Below are 26,755 nucleotides of genomic sequence, written 5' to 3'. Positions count from 1 at the left end.
GGATCACTAGCAGCCGGTGGGCGGTGGCGCGAGGAGGGCGGCCGAGGAGCGCGCGCTAACGCACCGGCGGCAGTCGCAGTACCGGCCTCTGGACACTGCTCGTGCAGTACACCTCGGCTACCTCTGCTGAACACCTCTAGCCGTCACCATGGCCTCCATGGACATGATGTCGATGTCGGTGCCCAACTACACCTACCTATTCAAGTTCGAGGAGGACTTTGCCGCCGTGGAGCGCCAGCAGTGGATGCAGCGCAACTGGCACACCTCCTTCTACTACATCGGCGTCTACATGGTGCTCATCTTCGGCGGCCAGCGCTACATGGCCACCCGGGAGAGATTCGAGCTGCGCAACGTACTGGCGCTGTGGAATTTCTTCCTGGCCGTGTTCAGCATCGTGGGCGCCATGCGCACCGTCCCGGAGCTGCTGTTCGTGCTGAAAAACTTTGGCTTCCACCACTCTTGCTGCATCGCCGGCCATAGGTGAGAGGCGGCGGCGGCAGAGAGGGAGGTGGTTTTTAGCGTCGTGGTAAAATGTGGAAAAGGGTCTAAGAGGAGAGGATAGGGTGGGTGGATGAAGTGGAAGGGAGGGAGAATGAGTGTGGGGGCAAATGAATGAATGAATGAATGAATGTGAGTGAGTGAGTGAGTGAGTGAGTGAGTGAGTGAGTGAGTGAGTGAGTGAGTGAGTGAGTGAGTGAGTGAGTGAGTGAGTGAGTGAGTGAGTGAGTCCGAGTAATGAATGAGAGAGTGAGTCCGAGTAATTGAATGAGAGAGTGAGTAAACGGATGAATGAGTGAATGAATAAATCAGTCACTGAGTGAGTGAATGAGACAGTCGGATGCAAATAATGAGTGAAAGAGTGAATGACAGAAAAATAGTGCTAGAGAGGAAAGAGAATGAAGCAGCGATTGTAGTGAGCGAATGAATGAGTGCTCAGAACAGGCTCGCTTACGAGCAAGCGAGTGAATGACGGCGTGAGAGCGAGAGAGGAAAAGAGAACGAGAGGGATAGAAAAGAAGTAAACGACTGAGCTAGTGAATGTGTGATTTCTAACATACTGCGAGTGCGATCAGTATAACTACATTAATATTTAGTATTAATGCCGTCCAGTGTTACAAATTTCGCCTCCCAAGTGGCCGATGAAGAGCACCTCCTTGATGGTCAAGTGCATCCCCTTGACCAGGCTGCCAACGGATGCTCCGTTTCAGTGCTGTTGATGTGAGGCTCGTCTTTGAGTGGTGTCTCGCCAGGGAGTGTGATGGACCATCTTCTCGTGCTGACGTCTCTCCCCCTCCGTTCTGCCCGCAGTTACGTGCCCAACAGCCCCGTCTCGGGCCTCTGGAGCTACCTCTTCACCATGTCCAAGGTGCCGGAGCTGATGGACACGGTGTTCATCGTGCTGAGGAAGCAGCCGCTCATCTTCCTGCACTGGTACCACCACATCACCGTCCTCATCTTCACCTGGTTCAGGTACGTCACCGTCCTCAGCTTCACCTGGTTCAGGTACGTCACCGTCCCCAGCTTCCTTCAGTGCGTTCAGCGCGGTAGTTAGATCAAGTCCTTAACGTCTACATTACTTTGGAGAGGGAGGGGGAGAATATCAGTGCTCTTCCATATCCGAGAGCTAGGCACATCGCTGTCATTCACTCGTTTCCTCCTTGTGTAACTGTCTTCGTAGCTTGTCAAGTCCTAAAGATAAACATTCTTAGGAAAGGGGAGGGATAGAATCGAAGTCTCGTTCCAGATCCGAGAGCTATGGCATGTCCTTCACACACCATTCGTGGGGAGATTCGACGAAGGTGCATTAGCTACAAACTGCTGCATTAATTGCCTTCTGGAAACCTCGTCTGATGTTCCAGTATACCCCTAAGGCTTGCTAGTCATGCATCAAATGACTCTCCAGTGCCCTCATATACACACGAATGTAGCGATTTGTCGCTGATCGGTCACCAAATCTCTGCCGTCTCTGGCATTGTTCGTGTTTCACGGTGGTCGACTGCCATTAATTGTTTCAGTGGCGCCCCAGTTTTTGGTTCGTCTGCACCCAGCGGAACGCCACTGCGGGATGCCGATTTGATCGCCGCGCTTAGATGCGTTTGCGAAACGGGTATTTTGGACAATTATCAGCGTACTAGAATAGCACTCCTGATACATTTACTATTGATATGATATATGTTGCCCACTGGCTCGTTGCACTGCGACTGTTGGATGACATATGAGCAGATGATCACATTAGAAAGTCACATGGACGCTCATTTTAATCCTTTGTCTGGCCATATCATGAAGCTTACAGTCCAAGGTTATGAATATGATTGAAAGCGATGACCCCCGTTTAATGCCGGATCAACATATTTGAAATGAAGCTCACGATAACCTTGGTGGCGTCCTAAATTATTCCGCCCAGATGCGAGTCGTTTCAGAGGTACTCATATAGAACTCTTCAGATGCATGCATTAATTCCGTCTGTGTCATGAATCCTAGTCCGCAAATAGCATCAACTGCAGACGCTAAGATTGAAAGGCACCCATAAAGTTTCGTTTCTTTGACCATGAGCGCGAAATTCTGAACGGGTACACTTCCATTTGAGATCAGTATCACCTTCATATCAGTAACTGTGTCTCGTGAGTATTTTTACCGAACCGTTTCAAGTGCGAGTTTTCATATCCCCACATCTGGATGTTTCTCATCACGTGGTCGCTGGGCTGGTGTGGGGATTTCGGCCGGCTTATCTGACCCGTGCGTGCACGTTTTCGTGGCCGACGAGCCTGCTGCGCATCTGGTATCTGGTATCTCACATCTAGGTCAGGTATCTGATCCGATAATATCTCGGGTATTTTATGATTACATCTGTGTTGAGCTATGGCTTTGGCGGTATTGTGCTCAAAGTAGGGATATCTGGTAAGACGGCCGGACGGGGCTGTGTGCGCGATATGACAGACCGGACCTGGGAGTGTGTGGGGAAGGTAGCGGGCACTGGGAGATCGGGCCACTCGGCGGACTTCAGACCCCGGAACGGGCGCGGTATGGCGGACGGACACGCAGTCCAAGGGAGGGCAGGGGAGGCGGGGGAACTGTGAAGGGGCTTCTGACTCGTCACTCGACGTTGTCGTACCGCACGGGTCACCGAGACAGCTTTGGATAGCTGGATTAGTGAGGGTGGTACCACCGAAAGACATTTTTAACGTCAGCACAGCGTATCTGCAGAAACTTTTGAATGAAACGCCTACCTGAGAACTAAAGCTCCGCATCACAAAGCAGTGTATATTTCACAAATGAGCTACTGAGGCTACTGATCATGACTGAGTATCATATTTACTTCTCTAGTTCGGTCATGAACATAAAATTGCTTTGATTACTGATAGCTATTCAAGCCCGACTCGGCGACAGTATCCTCAGTTTCCGTGGGGAGAAAATAAATCGTCTTTTGACGCCGCAGCTCCGGGTCACTAATTGGACCGTGACTGATTGTCACTTCAGTGGCCGAGACGTGCCTCACGACGAAATATTCCCCATACTGAGGCACTAAATTCGATTTTATTTTTAGCTCTGCTGCAGACGCTGTTTCGCAGAATGGACTTATGGATCGTTATAAATCCTAGTTAATTGATAGACTTAATTCAGCAGCCAGCGGCGTCTAAATTATGAAATAGTACTGACCTTCAGATTTAAGCCGGTCAGGCGAAAGCCCCCGACTCTAGCCGTTCCAACCAAGATGGCCTCCGCTTTGTCAATATAATATTCCGTGCTTCCCACTGGTAATTCGCCCTACGGACTGTCCTGGGTCTCATGTCTCCGCCTCGGGGCTATAAGTCTGATTACGACCCAAGTGAGCCGCGCCGCACCACTGCACTCCCGAAACTTTGACATGATCACAAAAATGTGGTCATACCCGTTAATCGCGCCTCTCCGTCCGTCCAAAAAGTGATCAAAACCCCACGGTCACGTGGCCTGCAAAAGGGTAGCACAAGCGGCCGTGCCGGGTATCACGTGTTCTGCGCTGCGATTGGGTAACCGTTGTGAAACTAGAATGGCTTCACTAGCACGATCGCCACAAATAGTTGTAGTGTGACGCGTGACACGAGGCTCACACGGCGTGACGTGACGATTGGAGCGGCGTGACGCCGTTTTCACGGACCGTTTGTAACATTACGGGTCTTTATCGATTGGCTGGTGTGAATTGCGAGACACCTGGGCCACTTTGACATGGCGTTCTAATCTTTTTGCTGTGATTTAGCTAGTATTTCAAGTAATACTTATATGCACTCTACCTGTCTGATATTCAGGACGTTTAGGCGAGTGCAGCTACGGCGGAAGGCGGCCAACGGAAACTGTCGCTTGAACTCCGCCCCTGAAAATCTGCCGAGTCGGGGCTGAGTGGACGCACCGGGTGCGACGGACCCGTGTTGGGTGTTACGATATGCGGGGCGGTTTCAAAACGTCCACACCGGTGTGTAATGGTGACACGGGTCACCTGCGAGGTGAAATGGGAACGGAAATCGGGTGGAACAGCGATATTGAAGTGATTGTGCAATTAACTTAGTTTGTGCAATGTTCTTAAATTTAGTTTTGCCCTACCAACGCCCTTGATTTCTATTGCGTTGTTATAGTTTTTATTAACCCGCGCCCTGCTGGGGGGGGTGTTTGAACACCCCCCTTGTGGTTTTTCGCGAATATCTCAAAAACGGCGGCGCGGAGCGCCGCCGTTTTTGGTACACCTTATCATACATCAATTCTACACATGTTGTGAAAATTTCAGACCAAGGTCATTCAAGGTCAGGTCACCAGGTCACTTGAAGTGACCTCACCTCATAAAAAGTTTCAATGTCTGCCATAGCTACACCGAGTGACCGATCGCTTTGAAACTTTCAGCGATTGCTAAGAGCAACAGCATGTACAAAATGTATATCTCAGAATTTTGATATCGATGACCTAAGGTCAGGTCAATTTTGCGACCTCCCCATTATAAGTCAATGGGAGAAAATTGAAATGCGCCTCTTTTGGATGAAAGACATTATAAACACTCCCAAACACCGAATTACAAGTGGATTAGACACACGGAACATGAAAATGGTGTCCGTGACCTTTGTTTATGCCCTGAGGTCATCTTAGGTCACGAATGGTATCTAACAGTTTTTCGCAAATAACTTTTGATAGAGGCATGCTAGAGCGATGAAAACACCTTAGATGTATTCAGCTCGACGATACGGATCGACTGATATGCAACATGACCCTTTCCGGTCAGGTCATGACCTTGACCTGAGGTCAAATTTTCAAGTTGACCTTTCAAGGTCAAGTTATAGTTCATTCGATGCGTCTTGATGAGAGGAACACGATGCCGGTAAAAGTAAGCTCGTACAAGGCTTGGGTCAAAAGTTATTGCCGAAAAAGTTTCCGAAAAAATCGGCTAATTTTGCAGTTTTTGCCCCCTGCAGGCAAAACCGTTGACGTTAGGTCAAATCTGAGACAATTATTCAGAAAGGGCGTTAATAGGGCTATCGAATGCGCTTTTCCGCGGCGCTGTACCTCTATTGGTTCCCGAGTTATGCGTTGGCTTCTTGGAAATTTTCGATATTCGACCTGGAAATCGGCGAAATTTGGCCTTCAATGACCTCTGGTGACCTGACCTTTGACCTGACCAAAAAATTGACCGAAGTGATTTCGTCATTATTTTTGACGCTCTTTCGAACGCCGCCTTCCGCGTATCGCTACGTGGCCCAGGAGCCGAGTTACAAGGGGGGTGTTCAAACACCCCCCCCCCCCCCCAGCAGGGCGTGGAAATCCAGGACCCCCAGCCGGGCGCGGGTTAATAAGCACGTCTGCCAGTTTTCTCTCGAGTAAAGGTCAGAGTCGACCACTGTGCGCCTGTCGTCATGGCCTGCAAACACTGTTATCACTGGGCAAACAGCCCCAGTGGGCAAACAGTTCAGACGCCCAGGTGTTGGCGCACGGCGTCCGTCCAATCGACCGGTCTGCTGCCTCCGCTTCCTATAACGGCGCTTCAGGATAGTATTGTGGCGATGAAACTCGGCCATTTTACATACCACTGGTCGCCACTACACCTTTTTGCAATTGAATTCAACCATTGGCCATAACTGTTTGAAGAGCCATTTCGACAATCGGCATTGAGCACAGCTATTCCGGCGTCGTGTGTTTCATTTCAGCCATTCGACAAAACAGATTGAACACTGAAATGAGCGATCTGCAGAACAGTTTGACACTTCACCATGACTTCGGCAATGAGCACAACTCCTCGGCATTTGGTGATATCACTTCAGCAATGTTCAAAACATAATAAATGGATATCCAGGCTGATTTTTTTAATGGATTTAACACACCTCGACCATTCACCACTTGAGCGTGAACATTATGGGCATTTCTAAGCAAGAAGTCAGCCGTTCCTTAGCTTCTTTCTAAGTGGAACAGTACGGTAATTGTCAGTCAAGCCATGCAGTACGTTTATCTTACCGGTGAGCATTGCCAATCAATGCCACCGACATTTCTTTTTAAATTACCTTTGACGTCATTTAGTCAAGTGTCAACAAGACAAAACAATGTCTCCCTTCGGGTTTTTGTTTCTGCTTGCAATGCTACACATACAGCTGAATTCAATATGTGAAATGCATGCATTGAAGTCATTTTCGTCAATGCATCATACCATTCCAACCTAGCACGCCTACGTTGGTCGATGGGCACTTAACTACAAAAGTTATAATTATGTAAATAGCCTATTCAAAGACGAGCTCTTTATTGGCACATCGAATAAACAAACTGTCCTCATGGCGGAAGCTGACGAACACCATGCACATCTGCCATGGCGGTCGCCTTGCAGGAACTCCCTCACGAGGGCAAGGTTTCGCCAATTTATGAGGCCAATCTTATTTCCAGCCCCAAGGCAATACCGTTCAGCTGACTTAGAATGAGCGCAAGGTGTTGTTTATCTGTTAGTGTTGGACTCATGCGCACAAAGAAATATAGTGAGCTCCCGGGCTTAGCCGAACGTATATGCTGGGTGTGCCGGCTGAGGTCGGTCTCGTCCAGTGAACAATTACTGGCCGCCCGGTGTGGGGTGTGCTAATGCTTGTTCCATCATCCACTCGTTTATATGAGGGAAATGTCAAGGATTGGGCCCCATGAGCTGCTCCGCCTGCTCCATACCCCCTGCGGCTGTCAGTGCACACGATCATTTGTTTTGATCATTGCTGATCTGTTTTTCTGAATGCTGAAATTTCCATAGACGGTTTTGGCCAATCATGAATTTCCGCCTGCTCAATGACGAATAGTTTCGACCATTGACGATTTGTTTTGCACAATGTTGAACCATTCGCTCAATGTCGAGTTGTAGAGGAGGATCGCCGAACAGTTTTGCTCAATGGAGATTCTTTTTGACCAGCCGCCCATTTGTAGCGCCATCTATATGGCGAATGTGTACAAATGTTTTGCCCAATGGTCAAAAGCTAACGCAAAAAGGTGTACTAGCTCACCCACTCTGGAGAGGCCTGGAGGATTCGATCCCGGTCGGAAATACCGCGCCCCCGCTCAGGGCAGTGTCACCGGTCGCCGGCCCCTGAACACCCCTGCGGACCGGAACCGGTTTACCACCGCGCAGCCTCCGACTTAACGGGAGGCCCGGGGTGGGGGACCACGGCGGGTGCCGAGATGGCGCCTTTTATGGCCGCGTGCTGGTTCGTAGTGTTGGAATGGGCCCATGCTTACGCACAGCAGGGTCCATAGCGCACTAGGGAAGTGCCTGATATTAAATGAAATGCCAACTACAATTTAATCCATTATGGTTTTGAAAACTTAAAACATGGTGTAGCCTTGTCTCCCTTCTCTCTCTCTCTCTCTCTCTTCTCTCTCTCTCTCTCTCTCTCTCTCTCTCTCTCTCTCTCTCTCTCTCTCTCTCTCTCTCTCTCTCTCTCTCTCTCTCTCCTGTTACCATGCCCGACTTCGTTAATATTTCCCTACCTGCAGCATTGATTAGTTCCGCACTGTGACTGCCATCTCTCATTGACCAGGCATAATTATTCACCGTCCATCAAAGGCATACATAATGTATGGCTTATTCCTCCTGCAGGACCGGGTCCTCCCCATCTTTTCCGCGAACTGGCACACGCACATCCACGCACACGCACCCTCCTCCCTCCCTCTCTCCACTAATTCACTCTCTCCCCCGGCTCTGATGGTGCACCCCGGGGGCGAGACGGGAGAGAGAGCGGCAGCGCCTGCGGGCAACTCCGGGGAGAGTATTGACCTTTACTGGCTGCCTCCGGGCGGGGAGGGGGGGAGGGGAGGACGTGCAGAGGAGGGAGGGTCTGTAGACGGAGAGAGGGGAGGAGCAGACGTAGAGAGGGAGGGAGCCAGACGGTGGGGAACGGCGGCACGCCGGCTTTTTGTGAACCGTGTTGGAGAGGGTTGAATTGTATGGATTGTGAGTCGGGGAGGAAGCGGATTGAATTGTATGGATTGTGAGTCGGGGAGGCAGCGGATGGATTCAGTGACGGAGGAGAGCGAGAGGGAAAGTGAGGGAGAGAGGGCGCTCAGGAGCAGAGGGAGGGAGTCGGCACGCCGCCGTGACTTTTTTGGACCTGAGGCACGAGTGGAATGGTGAGTGGGAGGCATGAGTAGAATCGGGCGACGGTCCCGGTCGGAGCGATCAGGGATACCAAAAGGTAGCTGCCAGAAGATGTCGGAAATGGCGAGTGCAGATGGCTGCGCACGTGGCTTACCATGATCAATGACGGCACACGGGGTTGCAACTTGCAAAGAGGAATGGGTAAATTAAAATATCGTTTCTGTTACAACGACGTGCCAAACATTCTCACCAGGCGTGATGTAACTGTAACTGTCATTCCTGGCGTTGCAGAATAACGTATGAAACTGTCGCGCTTCACTGCATCATTTATTTAACGTCTACCTGGTGCAGCCAGGTATACTAGTCCTTCTTATGTTGATTATATTTCCACCAACTATGCCAGCGGTATTTACATGTAATGTGTCTGACCACCAGCGCCTGAGCGTTGCATGTCGTCACCCATTACCCGTCCGACTCTGTACCCCCGGGGTGTACGTCACGGTGTACAGCTAATAATTCATGACCCGTCCCGGCGACTTCACTGTATTGAGGTAGGACGGCCCGAGGGTTAGAGCCATGGTTAGCGCCATTGATGGAGGAGGTTCAGGCGCATGTCTGCACCGCTGAAATAACTCATTAACGGGGTACCAGCTGTAAATAATGCTAAAGAAACAAACATGTATAACAGGAGGCATTAGGGGCTAACGTGAACAAGGGTGTCGATTTGTGAAAATGGTTGGGGGTGCCCAGAGCAGGGGCGCGGGAACTACTTTCAGATAAAGATCAACCTAGGGTACCCCCAAATCTAGTTTTCTCACCGGTTTTAGGCCACTTATTTTTCACCCCTTGGCTTTTTCAACAAAAAAGAAACCATTTGCAAAAAAAAGTGTGGTATTCCGTCTAAAAGCTGTAGGGGCACCCGGGCACCACCCCCACGGCCCCAGAGTTGGGGGGAAGCTGCCCCCACTGCCCCCCCCCCCGGCACGGGCGTAGGAACGTCATGAAAAGTGGGTGGGCCACCCTGTCAAGGGGCCTCCTTTTCCAGGGGGCCTCCTATTTTCAGGGGCCTCCAACTTTTGCCTCGTCCTGCTGGCTGCTTTCAAGTATGACCTCCAAATCTAGCTTCTGAGATCGGGCAGATGTACGGCCAGGGGCGTAACCGCTTAAGCGAACAGTGCGGAAAGTCCGCACCATTTTTAAAACTTATTCCCCCTCCGATTTTTTTTAGAATCTATTTGCCGCAAACGGCGCATGACCCCTGAAAACCCTTACGCAAATGTCTTCCTCGTTTCCCAGGTGCCCCCATTAGCTTCATAGGCGCCCTCTTTGGCATATAAGGGCCCTAAGAGACACTAGTATGACCCTCAAAGGCGCCGCTGTGTGGCGCTCATTAACACTGGTGTGGAGCCATCACAGGCGGGTGGAGCCGTTAGAGGCCGGAAAGGGCCCTTTAGATGCCTACAAGGAGCCTTCAGAAGCCGGCGTGGCACCCTTATGGGGATAAGCGTGTCTACTTAGGAGCCCTTGAGGTGCTCTCATGAGCTCTGTGGGGCCCTACCGAACCGAAATATGGCCACGGCCAGTTGCCGCCGCATGGCTCTTCGGACTATCATTCTCAGGGGCCTCATCTGCCTAGTTTGAATAGAAGGGCCTCTCAGACAATCAGTATCATGGGCCTCATCTGGCTAGTATAAATAGAAGGGCCTGTTAGACCATCAGTCCTAGGGGCCTCTTCTGGTTAGTATAAATAGAAGAGCCTCTTAGACTATAAAACAACGGAAGAAGAGCCAGCGGCAATACCTATCATGCCATCGTATGCAATCCTAAGCAATAATCATGCAGTCGTATATCACACCAATGACTTACTCTTTTGGTAAAAAAACCTTCTGATGTCCATGCTTCTTAAGTTCTTTCTCACCAGAGGCAGAATCCCAGAGTAACCCTCGCCGGCACAGGCCATTTTGCGTCCTTCGACGGCACAAGGGGGGGGGGGGGGGGTACGACCCCCCCCCTCGCGTTTGGCCCCTGATCGAGCTAGAGCTTCGCGGAAAAAACGAGCGTGTTGCCCGTCACGAGAGGAAGCCGATGATACCCAATTTTAAGGTCCTAGGTCATCGGGTGACCTTCCAGGTCAGGTCAATGACCCGAAAACCGGGAAAATCGGGACCTGTTAGAAAGTCGTAAAGTGTGGCTGTTATGTGGTTTTCCGGGGTGCTGATCACGAATATCGTGTTAGTTTTGATCAGAGATGATGTCTTGAAGCATTTAGACCAGGTCGGGTCAGGTCAGGTCAGGTCAACCGGTAGGGGTTGTGACGGGTATTCGTAATACGTGTCAACCGCTTCTGACAGCTTCGTAACATGTTACGAAGGCACCAAAACTACTTCGTCAATGTTCAAATGGTTGCTAAATTCGAATTCAGCTCCAAAAACTAGCCTAGAAACATGTAAAACTCGAAAAAGTGAACCGAGGTCACCCGAGGTCACCAAAGGTCAATGACCTGACCTGACCTTCAGGTGACCTTGACACCCACCCTAATGTATGGGAGCAACATCAAATCACATGTTTGAACGTTTGAAACCACGAAAAGCTTGCAAACGCGCGGCTAATGCGAGCCGACATACGCCGAATCGCGATTCCGGCCAAACATGGTCTCGGAAAAGGGGTCACAGGTCAAAGGTCATTTGGGTCAGGGTCATGAAATTTTCAGAGTAGGTGTAAAATTGATCAATGCGAGGGTACTGAAAGTTTCGTTGCGATCGGCCGCTTTTTACGCGAGTTATTCGCGAAAAACCTTAGGGGGGGGGGGTTGCATCAACCCCCCCCCCCCCTGTGCCGGCGAGGGTTAAACCATGATCTGTCGCCTTTCGGACCAAAAGACTGCCCCGCCCAAGCCCCGCCACTCAAAACAAAACTCAAGGACGTCCGGAACCGAAAACTCTCCCCGCGTTCGATGTCTGTCTGACGACGAAGATTCTACGCCGTCCGGCCAATCACGTTCCACAACCGCAGCCGAGCCCCCGCTGACCTTGAACGGGATTGGCCGGACGACATAGAATCTTCGTCGTCCGAGAGATATCGAACGCGGGGTCTATTATGTTGGAGGGTCCGAGTTTGTCAACGTCTCCATGGAAACCCAATTTGACACGTGTGCTTTCAGCACGCTACTACCGGCCGTGAAACACCAGGGTATATTGAGTGAAGTGAAACACCGCCCCATTGATGCGGTACGAATGCGACGATGGCTACCAAATGCTGCTGTCTTGACTCTGGTATAAACAAAGCAAAAAAAAATCGCGTCATATTTTTTTTTACAACGCATTCTTATGTACGGTAGGTAATTAAAAAATAATAATAATGCGCTCAAAGAACCGTGATAGTGATGCCAGTACCAACTTTGGTTGGGGGTGCCCAGAGCACCTTGGGGGTGCCCAACTCAGCATTGGGGGTGCCCGGGCACCCCCAAAAGTATACAAATCGACACCTATGAACGTGAATAAGCCCTGCTGTCCCTAGGGGTCATTAGTAACTACTCAGTAACTTATAATGCGGAAATGGCCTGCTAATCCGTGGAACAGTCAACGTCCGGTGAATAATGTAAGGTATTACGGATGCTTAGCGCAAAGCCAGGAAATAACACTATCTGGCACTCATTATATTGTTTTGGTAGAGGTGTGTAGCTTCTAGAATGTTTTGTTAAGGCTCAGTACATTGTAGTCACCGACAAACTAATAACAACCAACATTACTTCCTAGTAATTGTGGCGTTTTATGTCATCTGGTAGGTACCTACACATTTGTTTTCGTCTTGACAGGTTCAACGAACGCCTTGGGATTTGTGTCTCATATCGTATGAATAAGCAAAGTTTTCTTCCCAGAAAGCGTCATTTGAGCTGAACACCAAGAGGCTTTTCGCCAAAGGTCTTCCACTAAGTCATTAACCTTCAACAACATCTTGAACAGGCTGAACAACATCCTGAACAGGTTTTTATAACATGCTGAACATGTTCCCACACCCGAACGCTGCGCGACACGCTTACCTTGCATAGCCGCCATCCTTGGAGGCAGCCGTGTCAGACGGATACGGACCGGGGTTTCAGTAACGGGGTACCGCAAGGCACGCGTCTTCCGCCCGTTCTAATTATAACCGGATCACCTCCGCGCTATCACCCGGATATGCGAGGGTCACCTGAGATCTGGACGTGACATCAGGGGTTTTATCAGGGCGAACCTCCACCGGTGATGTTCGGGGTGATTTACATCTGCAGTGATGTAAGAGATGAGATGATGTTCTGATTAGACGGGCAAGTGTCCGTGTGAACGTGTTGCTAACAATCCAGTTCATGCATATTTATTTCATCTGTCTGGTCTGTGTTACGAACTGGTCGGTATAACTGTGAGGGTTTAACATTTCCGAGATGCCTTACAGACTAAGCGCTGTGTACATACAGACTAAGCGCTGTGTACATAAGCATTTTACACATTTCCATAAACCATTCATGAGGCGTGCGGGAACCGTTAAAGCACTATTTCGTATGATCCGATTTATCATCGTTTTCTCTCGGAATTTGTACGAGAAGTCATGGGCTCATGTTGGGGTCTACTTATGTCCAGTGCACACTCACACACATTCCGATTACACCGAAACATCCGTCCGTATCAGTCCTATCTGACCATTGGTATAACATGCCAATCAGCAGAGTCACCCTCACCACTCCAAATCCCTGTGCCAATATGAGTAGTGACTTGGCAGTACCTACAGCGGGGCTCCGCACACACTTCTCCGCCGCTCTGTCCTGTGGCGTCATTCCCTCCCGTCCTCTGTCCCGCTGTTGCCATGGGGATGGTCCGCGACAGTGCACGATTGCAGCAGCTGATTGCCGTGCAGTATGATCAGCTGGTGATCACGTGGTCGGAGCAAAGTCCGATCGAAAGAGCGGCGTGGCGTATGGCGTTAGCCGTGGTTGTGATTTCGGGTATGAATGATTCGGCTTATTTGAAATACGGTGAAGTGGAGATAGAAGAACCCCGATGCTTTAGGAAAGACTACACAGAAGGCGTTTATGTACCTATTCCATTAGATTGTGTTTGCTTGTTGACCTACGGCGAAGCAAAGTGGACATCAACCAATCAAAGTCGGCGAATTTCGATCAGCCCCGCATGCTTGCCGGTTGCTGCATTGAAGATATATTGCGCACTTATAACTCGTCCTTAGATCATCCACCATTCCAGACGGTGATTCACTCAGATCATTCACCATTCCAGACGGTGATGCACCTGCGACCTGCGCCCTCCCTGGTCCTCCTCAGACGGTATTTATGCGTCTTATCTGACCTCTAACGTCCGTCGACACCCGGCTGACGTCGCCGCAGAAAACCACCGGGTTTTTCCCGACCTGCTCGGCGGGGCCCAGTCTCTCCAGCAGCTTCTATTCCGGCTCCACCAGTGCCACCTCTTCAAGGTCGGCTTATCGTCCGGCTGGCTGGACTGGCCCCTGGAATTCGCTACCATCTCCAGCCTCCCGGGGTATTTGGGGATCGTTCCGGGTTATTTGAGGATCGTCTCTGGAGTATTCCGGGAGCCATATGGGGTTCTCGGAAATCCCATCAGGCCAGTGGACTCTCGGCATGCGTGCAGAGTCGCAGAGGCTGCAGATTCTGCGTGCAGCGTGCAGCGGAGGTCCTGCGGGGATGGGTCCAATTCGGAGGACTGGAGCCGACGTGGGGTGAATGTTGAGCTGAGGCTATACTTAGTTCGGAATGAGAGGAGGGGAAGGCGCGGACTGCGGCCAGACATGCAAGTCTGATATTGAAGGTAACCGTGTTCGGAAGGGATAATCCACTAGTATGCCCGAAAGGCCACCTTGGAGGGCATGCGAAGCATGCCTGGCGATACCAGGATCCTCCGTTGCAAGTCTCAGGCTTGTCATATGTTGATTGCTTGCGTCCATTATATCTATATGCTTAGGGCCAGGGGATTATTGATTAACCATTGCATACGTTCGGTTACTGATTCGAACAGTTAAAACTCAGATGAAGTTAGATCAAAACCACGTTCATTACACCTGAGTGACGTTCTACGTCCACTGTAGTACCATAGATGATTGCTGCTGTTCGTTTCTTTTTGATGCGCTGGACACTGGTCCATGTATGTACCGACGTCCATGACCTCTTCAAAACGTGTTCTGGGGATCTGCGTCTGGACTTGATGCCACGATGTTGCTCATCATGATCCCAGCACATGCCTCGCGTGCGCGTCGGTCCGGCGTCCCGAATCCCAGCGCCGTCCGCAGTCCTGTATCTTGCATCACCGCTTAGTCCTGTCTCAAGGCTCACCCGCCCTGTTTGGCTGGCCCCTCACATAGTTTTGGATCGTACTACTTACGACAGAGCATGGTCCGATGTGGCGCATCTCCAAAAACCCGATGGCTCGTCCGTCGGTTGCAGCTCTCGGCGAGGTCACCAGGCGGCCCCCGGCTGCCGGTGTAACCCGCCCCCTGACCGGCCCGTCCGATGGGACTGGTGTCACCGGCTGTTACATTGCCGGCTGACCTCCACTGCAGACGACACCCTGCACCCGGCGACCCTGAGTGTGGACCGCGGCCGGCCCGGCGACCCTGACTGCTGACTGCTGAGACGGGCTCAACTGGGGCCGGTCTGATGACCCTGCAGGTGGCAGATCATGCGCCCGATTGATTCCAAACGGGTACCGCCGGTGAGGCCGGTCGGGCGACACATACGGCAATCGCCAATGAGATGTTCTGGAAGGGTATTTTACCTCCAAAATGGTTTCTTGAAGAAGCCCTTGCGATCGTCATTGTCGAATTCGGGATTTCTTGAGATATGAGTACGCCGAACGTCAAACGTCTCGTCTCTTGGCGTCCCTATAACCTCTCTGGCCAACTGAGAGCTCAGCTGCCTCATCTTTGCTGAGATTTCCTCAGAGCACCTGCCGCCGGAGGTATGGATTGCCGCGGACTCAGCTGACGCCGTTGGCATGGCAACGCCGGCTAGCTCGTCGCACGACGCTATTTGTGGGACAGAAATGGAATATGTCCGCAGCGAAAGACCGCGTCTGATGACATTGGGGCTGTTTTTATGACGTGGTAGGGAGTACTGCCTTAGCTGGTCTTTATCCGAGACTTATCTAGCAGTATGGTGATCAGGTAGTTGTCATCTGTTTAGGATTTTGCATGATTTTGTATTGGTAATTAAATTACCTAATTTAAGAGTAAATGCTCCTTTTTGCAAATTTGCTAAGAAATAATAATGAAATATGGTTTTAATGTATTTTTATGAGTTTTAAATCGCAAGGGTCACGAGGTTTTTCTTAAACAAAACATCAATTCCAATAACATCCCCGTCCATCCTCCTTAGCGACAAAAACTGCCAGAAGGGTAGCAGATAAGTGAACATGAAGAACACGACGCTGAACTACTATAACATCTCCGGGTTTGTTACCAAGCGGAAAATAAGGCACCGCCTTACCCACGCGGAGGGCGGTTGAGAATTCATGGCCGGGCAGCTCCAAATGGAAAAACACTGGGTGATGGCGCGCCGGGCAAACATTGAAAAACACTTCTGGTCGACGACTAGACTAACGGCGCCCTTAGCATCCAGTCTGGACGGGTCGGCGGCTAGCCACGCTCTTGGATGAGCGGCATGAGTACACAAATCGACTAGCAAGCCAACTTTAAGCCGGCTTTAGACTTCTAACGAAGGATTTACATGGCTTAATTGACTTCGAAACAACTAATTCAAGCAGAAGACTCAGCAAAGGCATGAAGGCAACGACCCGAAAGATATGCACATCAGCATGCGTGGGCATCTGGACGCCAAGTCCGAGACCAATCCAAACGCCTCAAAACCGTCAGCGCACAGCCATGCTCTCACAAGCATCCTTTCGGAACGAGACCTTGCGCTTTGCCATAGTTCGTGTTGCAAGCCATGTTTCACATCAGGCCGTGTTCTCACCGTTACGGAGCCGAGGGACCGGGATGATCTGCACCGATCTATCGTGCAAACGCTGTCATCGCCGCCACTTTTCGCGGTCTGGCGAGCACGAAATCGGGCTTGCAAAACTGGAGAGCCCTCGAAGGGAATCCTCTCTTAGCGTTCTCACCCTGGCCTGCACGCTGGATCTCGGATGTGCTAATTGCTGTCCTTCGTGCAGCGCTACGCAGTTTCTTGCAGACAAGACCCACCTGCCGTCTATGATTTTCATTCAGACTCGCGCGGCGTATCGCAAGGATCCGCCATTGCGCCTGCACTGAAGCGAGGCCCCATTTGTTGGACACGTCTCTGTGGAATGTCTTCCGGCGCTCCGATCTGATGGCCTCCGCAGGTGTCGAGGCGGCCGCCCTGCATAATGGGCCGTTTTCGCGTTGTCATCCTCTGAGGACGCCCCCTGTGAAGGCCGCTGAGGAGTGTCGACACTGCGCAGACCTGGTGTCGCACCAGGTCAAGGCCACGCCGTGCCCGGTCCGGTTGCAACAGTGGCGGTGTCGCGGCGGGGGTGTTGCAATTGATGAGGCACCGAACCGGATAGATGGGTCCGAGGTTGGGTGGGGAGGGAAGGGGAGGGGGAGGACAGGGCTCACTCATGCAGACTGCCCAGAGGTATGGCGTCGAGCCAGAAGTCGTATTGTTCTTGAGGCAGCTTCTTTAGGAGTGGATCAATGCGTAATAACTCAGGTAGTTTGCTTCTTTTCTTGCGAGTGAAAAGGAAAACAGAAAAAAAGACTGGGCCAAGGAATCGGTGGATAGTGTTCTCTTATCAAATAATGTAGGGTTCTGTGGAAGTGCGTCCGGACATTCATAATATTGAACAAAATAAGCATTCCGGATCGTTCTGATCTCCCCATGTTCCTGCCTGGGGTAGGTCCAGCCGAGCCGCGCCTCGGGGCAGCGCCGGTCGGTCGGTCCCGCTGGGGACATCCGGCTCCCTCCCCTCCCATCCCCGCCGGTCCCGCGATAGGGGGAACAGCTCTGATGTAATCGATATCCGAGGCGAGACTGTGACGTCACGGCGTGCCGGTCTCTGATTGGTCGCCGCCGCCCGCCTGACTGTCGGCCAGGGGACGCCCGCGCCCCCCCCCCCTCCCCCTCCCACAAGGCGGCGGCGCTACACATGACACATACCATAGGTCGGGGTCAGAGGTCAATCGCCGTGCGGGGGGGAGGAGGGGGTACCGGGGCGTGCCACGTGGGACCAGTGGGCGGGTGCGTCTTGGCAACCAGGGGCTTCCCGACTAGTTCGGGGTCTGTGGCGACCAGACAAGGTATCCCTATAGAGAATAATAATACGTCACATAAATTGATCATTTACTTGGTCATGCGGCTCAGTCTAATAAAAAAAAACCGCTGGGAATGGAAATCTGTGGTGATCTCTGCAAGACCAGGTGACCTGTCTTGGAAAATACAGTGGACCGACCCGTTGGTGTGCTGCCAAAATGTCTACATTATCCCCTGGGTTTCTCGGGGACGTAGTTCATGGCCCACTCACTGCTTCTCACGGCACAAGTTGAATGTCTCGCCAGCAGTAAGCCCACGCACCCGCCGTCTCTTGGTTCTTTGGTTCAATTCGTCCAATTCAGCCAATTATCTGTTCCAATCGGTCAATTGAGACAGCGGCAGTCTATTTAAGGAGCGTGGTTCAGTAAATCTTGAATGTCTGACAGACGACTGGCTTGTCTGGCCGCACGGCTAGCCCAGCGATGCTTCAGGGAATGAAGGTGACCTCAAACAACGAGTTTATGGTCTCCATGATGACCCTAACAGCCCCCGTATGTTTCATATAAAGAGATAACCCTTCCTTCAGCAAAGCACTTCAGCAAAGCACTTGAGTCGCTCAATGGGTATGTTCCCTGTTGCTGAGCTTCCTGGGGTCGGTCACGTGTGACCCTATATGGGCAGACCCTTCAGGATTCTCTCCAGGACCCTCCTCCTCCAGGACCGTATGGCCATGGGTCTGTTCCAGTCGCACTTCCTAACACCTCTAAACTCCTCCAAGATTGCTTCCCTGTTCCAATGGCAGCTCTAGCCCCTACAAAGCCAAGGAGGGCCCCTGCTCCAACCTCCTCTATCTTGCTCTTGGAGGAGTTTAGAAGTGTTAGGAAGTGCGACTGGGACAGACCCCATATGGATAGACTGCTGATCCCTGGGGGTGCCCGGGGCAGTGATGTGCCGCGTAACCCCATGGACAGACCGTCCAGCTGCTGATCCCTGGGGGTGCCTGCGGCAGTGACGTGCCGCGTGACCCCATGGACAGACCGTCCAGCTGCTGATCCCCGGGGGTGCCCGGGGCAGTGATGTGCCGCCTGACCCCATGGGCAGACCGGCTGGCTGCCGTCCCGCCCCCTCGCGATCGATGACGCGAGGAGGGAGGGCCGTTTGCTGGGACAGCGGTGTTTGGTTGCCGGGCAGGGCTGCCGGTCCGAGCACCAATGCCCCCAGGGCCCGCGGGCTAGTGCCCCAAATGGCCCCGGGACATGTAAGCCAAAGAACTGGGATAGAGGTCACTTGTAAGCGGCCTGAATTTTGCGGACACGGCGTACGGAAGGAGAGAATAGCAGGGAAAGAGTGGGAAATTTAATTGAAAACTCTCCAGAGATGGTGGAATTCATTCTCCAGCCGTGTGTTGCGTTGGCGCTTAGGTCAGCGGTCCGACCGCTGACCAGTGCCCGTCGGTGGTCAGACGGTCGTGCCCCGGTGACTGGCCGGCGCTGACTCAGCACCCAGCAGCGCTGAGTCGGCAGCGCCGCACCCTGGCCTGGCGTCGGGACGGCCGGTTCCACCGAGCAGTCGAGGAATAGCTGAGCGGGCTGAACTGGGTTTGAGCAGAGTCTGAACGAGGCTGAGCTGAAATCCACAGAGCCTGAGGTCTGAACGGAACAGCGGTAGTAGGGACAGGCGTTGAGGAGACTGCTAACTGTTGAGATCATTGGTGTTATTCCTTTGGAAACACTGTCGCACTGAAGAGACCGATGAGATGCCAGCCGAGTCGACTGTCTCAATGGTCGCCAGGGTGCTGAAACACTTTCCAAAGCCACTCACTGGATTTCCTACCAAATGTGGTTGTGCTTATCTCATATTACCCCCTGCCTGCCCTGAACTGAGCAGCTGAACACCGGTCACCTCGTCGTCCTCTAACCGGGCGACCTAGTGGTGTGGGTCAGGCTCCATCACTGCCTCCGGTAGTCCGGTATTCCCACACCTGCACCAGGTGAATAAAACATGGCCCTCGGCTCCCGCGCCTGAGAGGGAGGATAGTTTACGGGAACGGGCAGCTACGAATGGCGAAGGGATGGCGCTGTTCATTATCCATGGGGTGGAGGCAAATGGCTACGCAGAGGCAGTTTCTTGGAGAAGAAGTAGTCCCACGAGCTCACTTTACGAAGTAAAGAGACGTGGGAAGCCAACATTACTAGATACGTAGAAAATTTATTTCCTTGGAATTTCATTCCTGAGAAGGAAGTAGTCCCCACGAGTTCACTTTACGGACTGAAGAAACTTGAGGACCCAGCATTTCTAGATGCGGCGAATACAATTTCTTACCGAGACCTTCGGGGTCGACCGGCGATGCTGAAGCTGTAACGACGTACCGATCATGTGTATGCATACGTGACTGCATCATGAATATCCCTGGCACTGATGACCCCTGACGTCCCGCTGACAGTCACGTTCTCTTCTGCTGCAGCTTCTCGGACTTCATCGTGACCGGCCGTTGGTTCATCAGCATGAACTACTCCGTGCACGCCATGATGTACAGCTACTACGCCTTCAAGGCGCTCCGCTACCGCGTCCCCAGGTAAGTGTGTAAATCAGCGACAAACTGCTCGCGGGACTCGCTTCTATGCCTCCAAGGCTCGCAGATGCCTACCACGTTCCCTGGTCGGGCACAGAGAACGAGGACGCTGGATCAGGATTCTCAGTCGGAATAATTGGAAACGTTCTGTGAAATATGGTCCGACACATTGATGAGTATTGCTGTATAATGAGAACTAGGACAGGATTAGTACTAGAATCGCACATGATGTGGTTGATTTCAAGCCAACGTGAAATCCTTTAGGTGCCCATCGCATCTAAGGGGGAGCCGGCATCCAGTGACGATCAATGTGCTGTTCTGAGGGCGCGCCAGCTGCAGAGGCTAGCCCGGTTTCTGAGGCGACAGAGCCGTATGCCCGGATCCCTCTGCCATTAACTATCATTAGATTAGACCAATAATGAACAGAGCTAATGGGGGGCCCGCCGCGACTGAATCCCCAGGGTATTACGGGATGGAGCTCCTTGCTGTTGGAGCCCGGGGCCACCCCAGGCGTGCCAGCTCTTTGGTCGGCGGTCTAGCATGCGTGCATGCAATGTGCCTGTTAAAGGGACTATCCCACCTTTAAAAAAGTCCCGTTTAGGATTCGGAAATGTTACTCATGATATTGTGACGAATCCTGCAAGTTTTTACGCGTTTTCATCGTATACTTTTTGAGATATTGCGACTTTTATATTTCATCGTGACGTCATTTAGATCGGATCTGTGACGTAATGAAGGATTTACTTCATGTCGGTGTGGGGGAAATTTGGCAGCAAATATAGGTATTTGCTCTCAAATATGACTCGGCTCATACAATAACAAAAGTGTCTCTGATTGGCTTATTCGTAAATCAAGTGATACTTCACTTGAACAGGCGTTCAAAAGGCAAATGACGTCATCAGATTACCGTTAATGGTTAAGAGATTGGGCCTTGCGCAGGGCCCATTTTCAAATGAAGGGAACGAATTTCTTCAACACCACGAGGCCGCGGGGGTTGCAACCAAGATAGATAGTGGTTTCTGGACCTCGCCGCAAAATTGGCTATCTCAACTCAAACCTAATGTAAAGGTGGGGTAGTCCCTTTAAATGACATTGATCTAGATTATACGTCACGTTCTAGAATGGTAGCGTTGATGACCAAGCGTAAGATGGCAGCTATAAGACCAATAGAAGTGAAGTTTTTCATTTTGTCATGTTGACGGTATGTTCATATCATTCCGCCAGATCGCACGGTAATTTCCCCAGGATCCCCTAGAGCTCACGTTTTCTCCGATAATTCGGCCAGATCTGACGGTATCCCCCCGAAAAGCCGGGTCTGACGGTATTCCCCACCATTCCCCAGCTCTGACTGTACTTCACCGCGATTCCGACCACATCTGACGTCACTCCGCCGCCGTTGTTTCTCAGGTGGATCTCGGTGGCCATCACCAGCAGTCAGCTGGCGCAGATGATCGTCGGCTGTCTGGTCAACCTGTGGGCCTACCACGTCAAGTCCAACGGCGGCGAGTGCGAGGTCTCCGTGCTCAACATCAAACTCTCGCTCATCATGTACTTCAGCTACTTCGTCCTCTTCGCCCACTTCTTCAACAAGTCCTACCTGACCAAGAAGCCGGCGCGCAGCGCCTCCACCGGCAACATGAAGAAGATCGAGTGATGCAGCCAGCCGATAGGTGTCGCCCCGGCAGACGGCCGAGGCTTAGGAAAATATTCAGCCATGGCGGCGTGGAGGTATCCGCTGCCGGAGCTCAGCTGTGTTCTTCTGGGAACACCTTCCCGGGGCTCTCCGCGCCGCAGGTAGCATCTGCGGGGGTTTCCCCGAGTATCCTGCTCCGGATGTTCTCGCAGCTCCGTTTTCACGTTTGCTCAATGGTTTCGTTTTGTGTCTGCGATATTTTATTGGTTGGCCTGCATTGGCGATTGTTTGCGAAGTTGTTTGTTCAATGGCAGGCCTTCTGTTCATTTTTTTTCACGTACACTCATTGTAAGCATATGTACCCAATGTGCTTACAATGCAATATCTAAAAACATTCTTCCGGGATCACACAGAGCATTCCACTACGTTTTGTTGTAACTATTTATATTCCACTTGGCTGGCATCTACTCACTTTTCCTGGTAAACATTCTCCAGTAGCTTTTACCACGGTCCTAGCATAGCCTAGTGGTTGGTCATTCGACCTTGAGGGTTTCCTCAGTAGCTAAAGATGGCGAGGGTTAGGTACAGCTGCGCAACAGTTTGAGCAAGGCCCCTAGCTAGCTGGTGAGCCAGACGAAGTTGCCAGTACCCTGTTGGCGCGCCGGACCCTGACTATTTCTCCGGCAGCCGCTTGCAGTCACTGTCCCCTGGGTTCCTCCAGTACATCATGGGGCAACTCTACTTCGAACCCGCCCGACTGCGTCCTCAGAGCCAGACCTCGGCAGTCCTTACAGTCCGGAGGCTCTCACCATTCAGATGTTGCCACCGAGTGACTGTGGGTCCGTCTGATCTGCTCTCGGGATGGTACGGAGGTGCGGCAGTTTCAGCCGACAGCAGGTGTTTTAGCTTGAGATACATGCACTGCAACCTTTCCTTCGCCATAATACTCCTCCCACCCAACTCTCCTCTTCTCCAGGCATATCAACTCCTGAGCCTCTAACCTCTCTCCAGACGGCTAAAAGCTCATCTCCAGGCGTCCAGGAACACCTGTCCAGGAGTCCAGGAACACCTCTCCAGGCGTCCAGGAGCTCTTCTCGAGTCATGACAGCAGGCTGCTCTTCGCGTCTTGTCCGGCACACTCCTGTTGATACTTTCCACTAGCCTTCGGAATATTCTGACAGATTTCCAACCCATAGATCCTTGGTCATCGGTGCACTAGGAACTCTCCCGCACCAGCTTTGTGATCATGTCGTTAGCCCGTAAGTAGACTTCAGTGGGCCACAGGGACATGTATAGGGAGCGATCACAGCCAACTCCAGAAGAGTCAAACGTACGACTGTCTGGTGTGGTCTGGTAGGTGATACAGGGTTCTCTGTGGTCAGTTGTTTCGGAGGGGAGCCTAGGGACAGTAGGAGGATGGGAGTCAGAGGAGGCACCTCAGAAGTATGGGCGGTGTAGAGACGGTTGACTTATCTGGGTGATCTTATCGATTACAAATTTTAGAGAGAGAGAGAGAGAGAGAGAGAGAGAGAGAGAGAGAGAGAGAGAGAGAGAGAGAGAGAGAGAGAGCCGAAGATGCCAGGCAGGCGCTCCTTTGAACGGACTAACGTAGCGCGGTATCACTCTAACGGGAGCCGTTTGGCCTCAGTCTGTGTGACTTTGTATGCTGCGTCTGGCCCTTGTCGCATGTTCTATTGTTCACGATTTATGCTGCCGGGCATCGTCCCAGGAGGCTGAATTGCTAGACATCGTAGCCTGCTACTCAGGCGTTTCTTAAAATCATGGACGATACGTGGTTATTGGTTTTACCAGGAGGCTTGCAAACATGCTATGCTTGATCTTGACTAGTGATGACATTCTAAGCTCGATATTCTAAGCGTTGGGTTAGTTCATCGTAACAACCATCGCAATCCATTCCAGACGACTATATTGTCTAATTCCCTTGTAGCTCCCATGATCAGTCAATTTGCCTGAGTCCCAGTGTATAGTGTTTTGTCCATGCACATGCTTCAGCCCGCTGAGATCTATGATCCTGGCGGTGTTGTGTTCAAAATTCTTCAGTCAGTGTGTAAGTTGTCCGTGACCGATAAGAAGGCACGCTGCATGATACAACTGTTTGCGCGATTGTCCAGATTGTGTGATTGAAGTGTTTCTCGACACGACGACTCTGTCCAGTCTCGGTCGGCCGTTGTGAGCCTAACCCCGTGTACACTGTGTATTATATTTGAGGTTGCGCTGTGTAAGCGGGAGTGCCCTGCGCTGAGATTCTGCCAGAAAGCTGCGACGAGTGGGCATCCGGCCACCTATGAAATGGCGCTGGCGCCGTGTGGCCGGAATGGGCTCCGGAATGGGTGGAATGGGTGCTGGTCACGGCCGGAACTAGTCGAGATTGTGCGTGGAGTGGATGTGAGTGACGCCATTGTGTTCTGATGTGGTTTAGGAGTGTACAGACTACAGTCTCGTGTGATGATAACCCTCAGTGCGCCAGGGCTAGCAGAGAGCGTAAGGTTGTGAAATAGGGCCCACCGCGGTCCCAACAATGCCATCAGACAGTCTGTGAAAACCAAGCGCAAACTTTGTGTGTGAATGTCTGCGCCGTGTCCGCGCAATGCGCCGCCCCGCTGATCCGGACGAGCCTCTGAGTGTCCGCTGAGCCAGTGCCCGCTCCAGTCCTGTTCTAACTACCACCCCTGTGCGCGGTGCTCACGGTGTTTGGCCCACGCCACACATCCGTGGTCGATATCGCGCCGCACGCATGGTGTACCGCAAGGAAGCATTTTCGCTCCGCTGTTATTTGTTACGTTGGAAACTTTTTGGAATTGATGCGTTGTTTTTTATCATTCCCGGAGCCGAAAATGTGTCCGAAGCTGCAGCTCCATGCTCGTATTGTCAGTGGCAGCGCTGACGGAGTCAGCAGAGCAGACTGATCGCGACCGTGAGCTAGGCGGGACAATTCCTGAGGGGCCGGCCGCGGCGCTGTGTGTGTGTGAGCGTGCCGATGGTGTGTCGGTGCGACAGCTCTGTTTTGTTTTCCCGTTTGTCCAATTCGGCTCCAGTGTTGCCTATTACCTAATATACGAACATTCAGTTGATATTCTTTGGGTTTTGAGTGCCGACGAAAACGAGGAGGTTCTGCCGCTTTTGAGCAACCGAAAGAAGAACATACGCCTGTCCACCTAACGCTCTTGATGTGTTGTCACATTTGTAACGAGGTCTGCAAAATCTTGCCGAAGTTGCAGTTGAGATATCACGAGCCCAATAGTCGTCTGTCCGTCCCAATAAGTAGCAACGTTTATGAAGGGGATTAGTATGACTGAAGCCTATTCCAAACACGGACTAACAGCCACGCACCTCGGAAAATGCAGGCGTTTGAGACAGGCGTGTGTATTTTCTACCCGAAAGACCACAACCAATGACAGCACGAGGCTGCCGTACATATACTCATCGTCGACTGTATAAACATTCGTTCACGCTGCATCACTAACACACACACATACAATCCATACAATCGAAAGTAACGATGGGACTGACTCGTAACCCAGTCATGGTGAATATAACGACAGAGCACAATTATATCTGCGTCTTTTTGCCAGCCTGCGTGCATTGCCAGTCTCCTGAATCGAGCACCAGACATATGCGTAGTGCTTTCCAAACAGCACAGAGGCCAGAGCAGTGCTATCACACACATGGTGGTGGAAATCCAGCGTCTTTGTAAGGTTAAAATAATTAGTAAACTAAGCAAAAATACAGCAACAACAAAGGAAAACACCAATCAAAACATAATATAAATCAAAGATGTGCTATACCGATACGCAACCAATGATTAAACAACATTTTTGAAAACGAACAAGTGGTTAAATTCGGTAGCGACAAAAAAAGCTACAAATGCGCAGTAAAAACAATCAACAGCGTACCGTGATGCTCGACTACAAAATAAAACTGGCTATATAAAAATGTCCTTTGCATCTAATTGCATTGTCAAGAACACAGGGCGACGAAATAAAAGTTCAGTACGGCCAATGATTGCGAAACTGGCGCCATTTGCGTATCAAACATACGGTCAGTCCTATTAAGAAGTATTTGCATTGTGTGTACAGGGGAGGCGGGTAAGATCAGAGTGAGCAACAACTAACTGGCACAGGTGGACACACACAATCAAACGCAGACAGACAGACAGACAGACAGACAGACAGACAAACGGACAGAGATAACTCTGTGACCGTCACACAAAGTCACGGCTCGGCTAGACAGACAAGTAGACAAAGCAGAGCTATGGTGTCATCAAAACGTAGTGCGGACACAGATGCGCGCATTTCGACGAGATAAGGGGAAGCCCTAGTGAGCTAAAGCACAGACGTGCCAGGCGTCGCAGCCCGATACTTAGCAGCCCGCCCTGAGCTCCTGATCAGCGTTATATGGAGACAAAAGGTGAACGCACTGTCGAACAAACAGGCGGCAAACGTGGACGAGTCTTGAGGGAAGGAATCTGGAAAATCGGGCGGATGTACCACCCAGGCGAAAACGGAACGATAAAACAGAGCAAACAACTCAGAAATACTAGCCTAAAGGTATATGTCAAGAGGCGTTTTAAGTGGCTGTAGTGCATGAAAGGTGACACAGCGTGACATTTTTCATAGACTGCCCTTTATTTACTGATCTTTATGCTGATGCTTGGCAATGTCTGCGCCTTGTCATTTACAGCAGTACAAGACATGTTTGCGTTTTTTCAAACATCTCAATCAAAGT

At 51.4% G+C, this 26,755-nt stretch overlaps 2 protein-coding genes across 3 annotated transcripts in view; one reads left to right on the top strand and one right to left on the bottom strand.

The window, feature by feature from the left end:
• On the top strand, nt 1–25,103 carry LOC122368299 (elongation of very long chain fatty acids protein 6-like). Its single transcript, XM_043342108.1, has 4 exons — nt 1–480; nt 1,309–1,470; nt 20,269–20,379; nt 21,784–25,103. The coding sequence occupies exons 1-4, from the start codon at nt 149–151 to the stop codon at nt 22,028–22,030; spliced, it is 852 nt and encodes a 283-aa protein (XP_043198043.1). The 5' UTR covers nt 1–148; the 3' UTR covers nt 22,031–25,103.
• Nucleotides 25,104–25,377: 274 nt separating this feature from the next.
• Nucleotides 25,378–26,755, bottom strand: part of LOC122368298 (graves disease carrier protein-like) — a 25,402-nt gene continuing 24,024 nt past the window's right edge. For both annotated transcript variants that reach the window (XM_043342106.1, XM_043342107.1), the window contains one exon: nt 25,378–26,755. This exon is cut by the window's right edge and continues 1,064 nt beyond it. The gene's annotated coding sequence lies outside the window, so the exon portion shown is untranslated.

Source organism: Amphibalanus amphitrite, unplaced genomic scaffold (genome assembly GCF_019059575.1).
Source record: "Amphibalanus amphitrite isolate SeventyFive unplaced genomic scaffold, NRLGWU_Aamphi_draft 000937F_arrow, whole genome shotgun sequence".
Taxonomy (NCBI): Eukaryota; Metazoa; Arthropoda; class Thecostraca; order Balanomorpha; family Balanidae; genus Amphibalanus; species Amphibalanus amphitrite.
Note: the sequence above shows the minus strand (reverse complement) of the source record. Positions and strands in the feature narration are given on the sequence as shown.

Excerpts from the sequence above, each read along its gene's own strand:
- LOC122368299 (XM_043342108.1), top strand. The coding sequence starts at position 149 with ATGGCCTCCATGGACATGATGTCGATGTCGGTGCCCAACTACACCTAC. Across the intron at positions 1,471-20,268 it reads CTCATCTTCACCTGGTTCAG|CTTCTCGGACTTCATCGTGA; the intron begins GTACGTCACCGT and ends CTTCTGCTGCAG. Across the intron at positions 20,380-21,783 it reads CTCCGCTACCGCGTCCCCAG|GTGGATCTCGGTGGCCATCA; the intron begins GTAAGTGTGTAA and ends GTTGTTTCTCAG.